This window comes from Protopterus annectens, chromosome 10.part0, assembly GCF_019279795.1.
Source record: "Protopterus annectens isolate FY-2018-M chromosome 10.part0, PAN1.0, whole genome shotgun sequence".
Taxonomy (NCBI): domain Eukaryota; kingdom Metazoa; phylum Chordata; order Ceratodontiformes; family Protopteridae; genus Protopterus; species Protopterus annectens.
The window spans coordinates 1,011,763,245-1,011,775,533 of record NC_056744.1 but is presented as its reverse complement, the minus strand read 5'-3'; the positions used below and the strand labels follow the sequence as shown (position 1 = coordinate 1,011,775,533).

The window sequence follows — 12,289 nt, the reverse complement described above, 5'->3', positions numbered from 1 at the left end:
GTTCCGAACCCAAAATCCAGACAATACCAAGAAAGAAGGGGGGTATCCATATTCATCAAGGACACCCACACCTCAAGACTGGTGGCAACGCACGATGCATCGGAGACCATCCAGGTGCAATTAACCATAGGCAAGACTGCTCTGCAAATTGTAGCATGTTACAGGCCACCCTCACAAACTCAGGAACCTCACATGGCCTTCCTGAAAACACTAGAGGGGATAAATGTATCACCAAACACCATCATACTAGGTGACTTCAATTACCCTAATATAGACTGGGAACACTACTCAAGCCCAAACACCCTAGCCCAAAAGTTCCTGGAATTCATAAACTCAAATGCCATGGAACAACTAGTCACCATCCCCACAAGAGGAGATAACATACTTGATCTCATCATCACGAACATGGGAGCACAATGTTCAACACCGGAGGTGTACCCCTCACTGGTGAGATCAGACCAAACTAATCTCGCTGGAGGTCCTCATCCCACCCCACCTGAAATAAAAAGACCACAGTAAAGAACTTCTCAAAAGCCGACTTCACACTTCTAAAGACTAGTGTGGTCTCCTTTAAGGCCGCCGAGCCGGCGGAAAACAGTACTCAAGCCGCTGAATCACTTACAAATGCCTTCTACCAGCACCTGCAGGACTGCATGGATAAGGCAATCCCAAGCAAAACAAAGACTCTTTGTACCAAAGGCAAGCGTCCAGTCTGGTGGACCCCAGCCATAAACAAACTCTACAACAAAAGGAGGAAGCTACTACAAGATAGAGCAAAATCCTTAAAAGGTAAGACACCCTTGATCACTATAAGTAAAAAACTAAGAGCTCTCATAAAATCATCCAAAGCAAATTTCGAGAGAAAAATAGCTAAAGACTCAAAAGACAATCATAAGGCCTTCTTTAGCTATGTTAGAAACCTAGGAGGAAACTCCCAGATATGCTCAGAGCTAGTTCAAAATGATGTGAAGATTACTGATCCTACAGACATTGCCAACATACTGGCTGACAGGTTCAGTGCAAACTTCTCCCAAAGGAGAGATATCTATACCAAACGATTGCAGCCCCCAAACATCTCCAGCGCCCAAGTGAGAACTGCTCTCCAAAGCAAAAACACAGCATCCATGGGACCTGATGGTGTCCCCGGCTGTGTGCTCCATGAACTCAATGAGGAATTAAACCCACAGCTAGGACAGCTGTTTAATCAAAGTCTTACCTCTGGATACGTACCCAGGAGTGGCGCACTGCAACTGTGGTACCACTTCACAAAGGCGGTGCCTCCACCGACCCTGGAAATTACCGCCCATTAGCTTGACAAGCCTTATCTGCAAAGCCATGGAGAGGATCATAATGGACCTCATAAATAAAGACATAGGGAATTTGCAGACTTTGGATCCAACCCAGTTTGGCTTTGTCAAAGGCAGATCATGCCTTTTAAACTTGGTTGACTTTTTGAAACAGTCACCAAAGCCATTGATGAGGGAAAGGCAGTCCATACAGCCTACCTCGATCTGGCTAAGGCCTTGATACAATACCCCACTCGGGTATCATTGAAAAACTCATCAGCTTAAATGTCAACCCATACATCACAAGATGGGTTGCAAACTGGCTGAGTGACAGAACCCACAGGGTCAGAGTTGCTGGCGCCATGTCAGACTCAAAGCCTGTCACAAGTGGTGTCCCACAGGGCTCAGTCCTGGGCCCACTCTTGTTTGGCATCTACTTTTCCAAGTACAAGCAAACACAGGAGGGTTATGGCTGACAAAGTTTGCAGATGACTGCAAACTGGGCCATAGTAGAAAACACATCTGATACAGATATCCTTCAGAAGGGTCTCACAGAAGCGGATAACTGGTGCCAGAGCCACGGCCTAAAGTTAAATGCCAAAAATGCATAGTCATACCCTTCGGGAAAAACAAGGTTACCTAGCTACCAAATAGGTGGCAATCCACTGAGCACAGAAGAAGTTATCAGGGACCTGGGGACCCAGGTTGATAGTAGTCTGTCATTCGACACCCATGTAGCTAAAGTAGTTAGGAAGACCTTCTACATTGCCCACCTTATCATGAAGGGATTCTCATCTAGATCAAGGGAGGTCATAGTCTCCCTTTACTCATCACTCATCAGACCAATGATTGAGTACAATGCCCCATTCGGAATGTATCTGACCCGACACTTGCAGCAGCTGGAGAGGCCACAAAAGTTCCTCACCAAAAGGATAAAGGGTCTCAAAAATCTGTCCTATGCTGCCCGACTGAAAGAACTCCAGCTCTATTCAGTCGCTTACCGCTTGCTCAGAGGTGACCTTTGCCTAACATACAAGGCCATGTCAAACCCAGATTTGATGAATATGCTTCACCTCAAAAATCTAGATCCATCAGAGCCACAAGGGCGGAGACTTAAACCTTGACACGGCTATTAATAGGACGTGCTGGAGGGATAGATTCATCACCCAAAGACTCCCTATGCTGTGGAACAAAATCCCGGTACATGTGAGGCAGAGCACCTCGCTGGCCTTGTTCAAGAGAAATCTTGACCAATGGATGGGAGATCACAGATATACCCCAGGGATTACCTCAGTGTCACTGCTCGACAGAGGCACAGCAAAATAATGGGTATAGTTCCCCATACTAAAGGGGTGGCGTAAGCCACAAAACGATGGGCTAGGCTTGTAAATGCCCTCGGGCAGATAGCCTAGTATGAACCTATGAACCTATGAACCTATATTCTAAATGCATTTACTGATAGAAAGATCAGGAGGGAAACTTTAACTTCAAAGTGTTAGCTGTACAAATAAGAGTCAGTAAAACCTGATTATGGTTTCTGCACTGTGGATCAGGAAGCATTGTTATTACAGAGAACAAGGGTTTTAAACATGATTTAGGAAGCTAACCCCTTCCTTTAAACTGTTGTGTGCCATATTGTATCTACATTCTCTATGCATATCTGTTTTTGTGTGAACCAATGAAATGTGCTTGATTAGGTAGGTCTCTTTTTAAGAAGGTAAAACTCATATGTTCTTGGGTAAATATTAGGCTGCAAACTTAGCCAATAACCAGAGGTCAGAATCAAATCCAGTACTTGTATCTTTCAGTTAACTCATTCGGAGTTTCCTTATTTATAAAGACTGTCATGAATAAAAAAATGGAATAAACAAATCACAATGAAGAGTAAATAATCAGTGAATTAATAAGTTTTCCTACTTAAGGTTTTCTGCGAATGTAGCAGGTTACTACATTTCTGTGTTCTGAATAGCTTATCAGTATATAGGTGCTTTATCACTTTCACTTAGGCTGTACTTCCTTAGTATCTGAACAGAGAGTGTTAATAACTTTAATAAGTTTCAGCAACAAAATTTAGATATGAGATGAGAAAAACTTATCAGTTCTCCTGAAATAATGCTTTGCCTTCAGAAGTTTAGAATAATTTATTGCACAACTTCATTAAATTCATTTTGTGACCAGAAAATCCTGTCATGGATGCATTTAGTATTTTGTCTTTGGAGGTGTTTCACATAATTTTGTGTTGTTTTTTATGTTTTTAGGTTCGTAATGGTGCTGGATAATCTGCTAACTCACATTGTCCCTACCTGGAATTACACTGTAGGCACCTTTCTTCAGCTTAAGGTGAGCGCACATACACTGGATATACCTTGACAGATTACCAGAGCTCCTATCTCTAATTATATGTACACAAAGGCCTTACATTGTTAAAAATAACAAACTGCTCCTCTTTTTGATCCCCTGATATTTTTGTTTTTAATGGTAGTACTGTGATTCTTAATTATCATTGGCTGACTGGTAGGTTATTTATTTATTTTTTTTTCTTTTTGTAAACATATCTGCTTATGCTTAGTAGCTATAATTTTCGTTGCTATAGATTTAAACCATTTTTTATGTACTAATTGAGATTCTATACAAATGTTACATTTTACTGCCAAAGAAGACAGTATAGTTGTGACCCAAAGAAGACTGTATAGTTGTGGGTAAGTGTAATTACCATGACAGTGGAACTTTCAGGGTATTCATTCTGGTATTAAAAAACCAACCACTATCCTCTGGTTATTTTTTCCCTGGTTAATTTCTTTACTTTCATGTAGAAATTAGATTTTTAGGCTGTTTATCATGTCTCGGTGGGAATGGTATTACTTCTGGTTCTTGAATAGCAAATCATATTTTGAAAAACATTTTCAGTATTGTGGTTCTTCTAAGATATGCTTTATTGTATTGTTTATATGCTCTTTTAGGGAAGATCATTGGTCCAGGTGTTTATTTTCTTTGGATGTGTCAATTCTTTTTTTGCTTCAAAGATGTTTTCTGTGCATACTGCAGGGATAAATTCACTTCCTTCCAATATATTTGTCATTACAGATTTTTTATTTAGAAGTCACTCTTTTCAAATATGTATTATCTTATACTGACTGTACAGTCAGGATGGTAAGACAAGATTTCTCTTATGATTTGCAAATTTAACTTGCATCTAGGTTTCAGAAATCATTCATAACACTGGCTTATTTATAATTATTTTCATACTTTTTATTTAAAAAGAAATAATGGTATATTATCCCATTTCCTGTAGACTTCTACAAAACATTTTCCTGTTTTTATTTTTTTTAACCATTTACAGTCATTTTTTATTTTTACTATGGGCTACATTCCAAAGGATTGGTGGAAATTGGTGGAATATACCAGGTTTCGCACAATATTTTCAGCAAGTCTGGTTATATGAAAATATTCTCTGGTGTATGGAAAATAGTGCAATGCAGACACAGCAAGTAACCTGCCATCAGTGCAACTGCAGTCAGTCATGGCAAAATTGTATTCAAGAAAAACTCATCTAGAAAGTAATACATGTGCATTACCAATGCATGTTTGTGAAAGGTATACAAACAGAACAGAATATGTCAATAATATGTGGAAACTACTAGCTGCAGACAAATGTGCATCAGCAATAATCATGGAAAATGACAAATATCTGCAAACAGTTATGGATATTGTCAAAATAATTACATGGATATATAAAAACACACCCATTATTATTATTATTATGTGCAGGATTCAACACAGTACCCAAAATTTCTAATAAAAATTAAGTAAGATGAAAGGCAATCATTGCCACATTTCCATGGCTAATGGGAGCTAACAATGGGTGCAGGATATGAGTGGGGAATACACATAAAGCACACACCTAATGATATATGGTAATAGAAAAGCAGATGTGGGGTGAGGGTAAAGAAGAGGGCACTCGAGGGATGATAGAGAAGCAGAGGGTCATGGGCATTTTTTTATTTTTTTGGATAGGATAGGCCCCCTCTTTTTTTTTTTTTGAGAATAGAAGGAATGGAAAAGACATGGAACGAGGAGGTGGAAAAGGTACGGGTACAGGCATATGACAAATATCACAAAACATGATGGACAAAGGTCTGTAATACTCATAAAGGATAGGTAAGGTACACAGACAACACACATATGGACTATACAACTTGGGGTGAAAGAAAAATGGCAGACAGGGTATGGAAGCATACCAGACATGGTGCACCTCAAAAATATATAAGTACTAATGCACAAAGCAGTGTTGAGATGTTGCAAACTGTGTGACAGTGAAATCAAAAGGAGTAAGACCGACGGTAGGCATGCATCAGAGAACATGAAATGAGGAGTGCTGTCACTGCAGTGCACAATGGACATCAAACACCATCATCCACTAGGCTGCCAGCAGTGCAAGTGGAAGCCAAGCAACAGAAAGGATGATCAAATCTAGGTAAGGAAATGCAGAAGCAAGTCAGTGTAGGGCAAACTAAAATCGCCAACCCTACAAATGATAAGCAAACAAATTGGCATGGTGCAAAACAGCAGTACTACAGCAAAAGAGTACTGTAGCCATGTAACAAATCAATAACTATACACACCGACAGCACAGAAGAAATGGGATCCATATATTAAAGAACACATTCCATGCCAGAGGCAACACAGATGGGTGTTCAGGTATACAACATAGATGTGTGACATGCAATGATATTACATGAGTCAAACAGAAAGAAGGCTCATCACACATACCCACATTGATGACAGAATTTGAAGTAAATGGCGATACAGATATGAACAGTAAACGCTAAGGAATACAAGCCTGTGCAGAGGCAGGAAGCATACTAATGTCTTTGTAATGCACAACACAAAAGTACAACACAAACACTGATGGAATCTACTCATTTGCCCCCACCTTGTGTACATATGCCTTACATGTGTATGATACCCGTCATGGTCGCACAAGGTCAAATTATAACTGTACACCTACATTACTAGGGAATTCAATGACAGCACCTAATTTTCAAATGACTGCAAATTAGGTGCTGTCAATGAATCCCCTAGCAATGTCAGCGTACTTCAAAAGGGGCTTACACAGACCAATGATTGGTGCCAAAGCCATAGTCTTAAACTAAATGGTAAAAAATGCATAGTCATTCCCTTTGGTAAAAACAATGTCCTTACTGATTATAAAATAAACAATAATACCATATATACCAATTCAGTAGTGAGAGACCTGGGAACACAAGTTGACTGTGACCTCAACTTTGACCACCATGTGTCTACTGTGGAGAGGAATGCATTCTACGTTGCTCACCTGATTAGCAAAGGCATTGCCTCAAGAGCAAAAGAGGTTATAACTCCCCTGTACTCATTCCTCATCAGAACTACTATTGAATGTTATTGTCCCTTTGGTATGTACTGTACCATACACCTGCAGCAACTTGAGAGACCTCAGAGATTTGTAATTTAGAAAATTCAGGGTCTCCAGTACATGTCTTATATGGGCAGATTAAAGTTACTGTCACTGTACTCAGTAGTATATAGACTACTTAGAGGTGACTTATGTCTGGTTTTCAGGGCTATCTCTGACCCAAATCTAATGGAAGTGCTGCACATCCATAAGTCAAATGGGACTAGAGTCACCCGTTCCAGTGACCTCAGTCCAACCTGTGACATAAACAGGACCTGCTGGAAAGACAGATACATCTCTCAGAGGTTGCCACTCCTCTGCAATAGACTTCCAATCCATATTAAGCAGAGCACCTCCATGACCCTGTTTAAGCGCAACCTGGATGACCAGACGGGAAGCTGTAAATTTCTGACGGGGATTGCCTACAAAAAGGTGAACATACACATATACATATGTCATGTATAGGTGAAATATATAGGCCAAACTATAAAGAGAATGGGAGATGGACAGAATAGGCCCACATCAGTAAGGAAATGTTAGCAAGAGAAAGCTGGCACAGAATAAAGCAAGAAAACCATAGCTAAGGGAGACATTGCATATGTATGTGTCCACAATACAAAATGGACTGCAAGTCCTTGCAATGTACATTAAAGCAAATGGCCAACATCTGACATGTATAATGCACTGGGGATGGCTATGAACATGTCAAGTACAAATGACACAAAACACAGTAATGTGTAACAGTTAAATAGGAAATGGCATAGATAAACAAAAGTAGGCTTGAATATCACATACCTATAAATACTGCCATGCAGCATACTCACCATCACTGATATAAATATCAAAGTACGTTTGCAAGACTGATCAAAGGACAGTGGTGTGTACACAAGTATAGCACAACAAAAATGTAATAATTGCATGTACCTAGGTATGTATTACAAGGGAGGTTGTGTGTTGGTCACGTAAATCAGTGCATTTGAACTACAAGTGCATGCACACAGACATGTATGCTAACCTGTGTATACATGTCTTAATATAAGCTATGGTCAAAAAGACTGATTAGTGCCATAATCAAGATATGACCAAAAAGGAGCTATGAATGATGCTATATATAGCATCACTTCAGTATATTCAATAAGGGACCACTGAATGTCAATGACGTATGTCAAGGATACATGTGCCGATCTATTCATCATAGTATTCTAAAACAACAATAGCATTAAAATGCATATTACATGGCATAATAATTATTGGTATACTGCACACTCATGGTCATTGTGTCAGTGGGCCAGCATGAACCAACAATGTTACATAAGGTACTTAATCAAGGACACATTATGTTTTTGAACCAATATATGACAGCAAAAATCAGCACACAGATGGGTGCAATATATAAACATGGATAACATGTGCATATAAATATACTTGGATGACATCACCATGTTATGTGAGAAGAATGGGAATAATGCAGTATCTGAGTTACTGTCATCCCTTCTACGTATATACTTGACCAACACAAGTGGAACAATTGTATCCTACTCACATTATGCTAACTGCAACAGTCATATATGTCACATACAGGGCCAGAGTGCAACTGACATAACAATTTTACATAGTCACAAGCACAACAGCAGCATGTAGTAGCTAGAAATTCTGTATATGACAAACATACATAACTTTTCCTTAAATATATCATTGTCACAGACTACATTTGTATTATGTTGTGTAAGCCTTGGCTTGAGATGATTGTCACTGCAGAACTGACAACTCGACCCCATGTGTGTGCAAAATGGCAAAAAGGGGTTGAGGATGGATGGATATACTTGCACATATTAAAAATATATTGATGATTTTGAGCATACTATGCAACACCTCAGAAACACAATAAAACTGGTAATGGTTTGTGACACACTCCCATCAGAAGAGTGTGTGTAAGGTGGTGTTATAAAAACAATCACTGTGGAACGCTACACTGTAGCAAGAGTAGTGGAGCACAAGCAGTCCTTATCAATAAAGGTCCACCAACAGCACAAAGACTGCAAGTTTGCAGACACCCATTCAATAACAGAAGAGGAAGACTATGCACAGCATATCTACCCCCAAGGACCACTGACATGCATACAAGTTAGCAACTGCATGTTGTGAAAGCGGTGCCTTAGACTGTACAGCATACACACCAAACATATGCAACACATGCAAGTCAAAATCAGTATGCCAGCTGAACACAGATGTGTTTCATTTAGGTTGTGTCAACAAACAGCACATAACCTCAATGTAAGAAAACATACCTGTTAACTGCAAAAGAATGCTGAAAGACGACCACAGGTGGCAAGACAAATCCAAGAAACAAAATATAATCCACAGAGACAAATTTTAATTCATAAAAACAAGTAGTGTAAGCGCTTTCATCTTGCTTCTATGAGCAAGACTTCATCAGACAAACAGAACTAATGCAAAATGCAGCTATTTAAAGTGTCACATGCTGAGCATCAATTAGCTCCTTTTAAATGAATTGCTCATTTTGCACATCAAGTAATTATTTAGCACAGTTTTTAAACAAAGTTTTTTTATAATATTTTTAAAGTCAGGTCATCCTCAGTGTGCATGTTCATTCTTGGTCAGTTTTATTCATGCTTGCTTATTTATTCATGCTTATTCATTTAGTATTTGTACTTATATTGAAATGTTTTTAAATATTTGTAACTTTTGCTTAAAGAAGCAATTCATTTAAAAGAATTACCTACTAGTAAAATCATGTATCCACCATTACCCAGTCAGTTAACTAATATAATACAATAAATACAGAGAGTATAAAAAATACAAAAGTAATTGTACTAAGGTCCAGTGATACAAACAAACAACTAATGTACAGAAGAAATAATCAATTACCTCTGCAGACTCTTGAGTTTTAAAACACAAGACAAGGAACATTTAGCAACCTGCAACCTCTGCCCTTGTTTCTACATTGGTAAGACTGATCGTAGATTCAAGGACAGGGTCTACGAACATATTTACAGCATCAGGAAGTCAAAATTGGAGAATGCACTGTCTAAGCATGTGCACGAACACCCTCAGCACAGTTTCATGTTTAGGGTGAGTGATCAAATTGAACAAGATCCCAGGGGGGACCCCTCACCTTTAAGCTAGAACTGTGCGAATTATTATGACAAATAAAATTGAATGCCTACAATGCTCCAGGGCTAAATGATTTATGTTCCTTGTCTTGTGTTTTTCAGCATTTTTTGCAGTTATTTTTTGCAAATTTGTTAGTGGTATACCTGTTAATAACACATAAGACATTTGACATAAAATGATACACACATTAATGTTATATACAATAAATCAATACATATTACAAATACCTCCTAGATGTATTATGGGAAGTTTGCCATAACATTTGCATGCCTAAATGTCATAGGAATACACATCTAAACCTGCAGAGTAGAATACGTTAATGATACTTCTGGAGACATAAATGCAGAAAGTAATAAAGTATGCCTCCCTCCCTCTGCTGCTCCTCAAACCCGTGCATATCTTCTACGCACAGATCGTAGTTGTTCAGCAGCTATAGACATCAAAAGTAATGATGTATTACAGCAAATGGACTGCATTATTTTCATATGTAATTATTGCTATGTAAAACAAAAGAACAGTGAACAAAAGTATTATTGTTACATGTTAGCAAGCATTTTGCACATTCAATCTTTCTACTGTGCACACATGAGGATTACTGATCACGAATTGGAAGAAACTAGATTTAAACCTACAACTTTCCCTTCTGTTCACACTACAAACCAGAACTTTACCTGCCTAGCTATTTGATCATTGCTATAATTTTATGAAGTGATGGAAGTCAAATACATTATATCTGTGAATACTCTGATAAAGCATTACATACATTTACACCTAACCAATTGGACAAAGACCTGAAAATGTGGACATTTATTGCTTGCTAAACTTAGTATGGTGTTATATCATATAAATAAAATGTGTACATAAATGCATGTATATGTATATATATATATATATATATATATATATATATACGGTTCCCTATCAGAAGCCTGAAACACTATAAGCCTGAAAATCAAAATCCTGAAAACTAAGCCTGAAAATTCAAAATCCCGAAAGCCCAAAATCCTGAAACTCAAAATCCTGAAAACACAAATAATGCTAATATGTCACTATAAAGACACTAATATCTACCAACTGACCCTGACCCTAACCCTAACCCTAAGGTCCGTCACTATCGCACACTCACCTGACCCGCGCCCTAACCCTAACTCACTTAAACCACCCCTAACCCTAACATAAAACCAATCAAGACACTTACCTGAACCCAACGCATGACCTAACACCACAGGGCTAACAATAGCAAAGCCACAATGACGTCAGTATGTCCATTTTGTGTTTTCAGGATTTTGGGTTTTCGAGATTTTGAATTTTCAGGCTTTAGTTTTCAGGATTTTGATTTTCAGGCTTATAGTGTTTCAGGCTTCTGATAGGGAACCATGTATATATATATATATATATATATATATATATATATATATATATATATATATATATATATATATATATATATATATATATATATATATATGGGTCTACCTGACTTGGTGAAATGATCGACAGGCATTTGCCCCCTTCCCCAAAGTTGTGCAACCCTGGAGTTGATATATATAGTTAGGGGGTGGGGGGCACAGCCCCCCACATTGGGGGGTGTGGGGGGCGAAGCCCCCCAGTTAAAATGCTTGTCGATCAAATGAACTGTCGACCAAATGAATATTCGACCAAGTCAGGTAGACCCATATATATATATATATATATATATATATATATATATATATACAGTTTTATATGGAGAGATATAGATATATTTAGATACATGCATATATATATCTATAAATATTATGAATGATAACTCAGTGTTGCAATCTTTCTGCATGTATATAGGCATAAACAAAAACACATACATATGTATGAATACATGCTGTAAGTGTATACATATATTTCTACATATCAATAGATATAACTGTATGTGCGGGTATACATGTGTTGATTTTTATATGAACATGTGTATACATAGTTTTAGCCACACAGGAATGCATGTGTGTGGGTCTGTGTGTGTGTATGCATGTGTGTGTGTGTGTGTGTGTGTGTGTGTGTGTGTGTGTGTGTGTGTGTCTGTGTGTGTCTGTGACATTATGAGAAATATAAGTAAATTACAGTTGCTACCATGTGCATTATGACATGCTATACACACATTATCACAATGTACATAATTATCACCAAGTTGCAGTATGTGATATGAAATATTGATGTACCTGGGTAGGGAACATGCCAACATTAGTATCATAGATCACAGGTGTGCTGCATTATAGCAGCAATATGGACAACCAAAACCAGAAAAAACTGTTGCCGTGCACACTTCCAAACAAAGAAATTCCACAAAAGAGTGTAGTGGAATGGATTGAAGAAATGGGGCAATGCTGTGAATAAATTGAAACTTTAATGTAATCATTGAAAACACAAACTTTAAATTAACTTTATTTATTTGTGTTTTCATGGA

General features: G+C 38.1%; 1 protein-coding gene across 1 annotated transcript in view; it reads left to right on the top strand.

The window, feature by feature from the left end:
- The window catches only part of LOC122813454 (E3 ubiquitin-protein ligase HECTD3-like), a 699,643-nt gene that overhangs the window by 325,338 nt on the left and 362,016 nt on the right, over window positions 1-12,289 (top strand). The window contains exon 9 of the mRNA XM_044085769.1: window positions 3,545-3,626. Within this exon, the coding sequence (XP_043941704.1) occupies window positions 3,545-3,626 (82 nt within the window). The remainder of the gene's footprint in view (window positions 1-3,544; window positions 3,627-12,289) is intronic.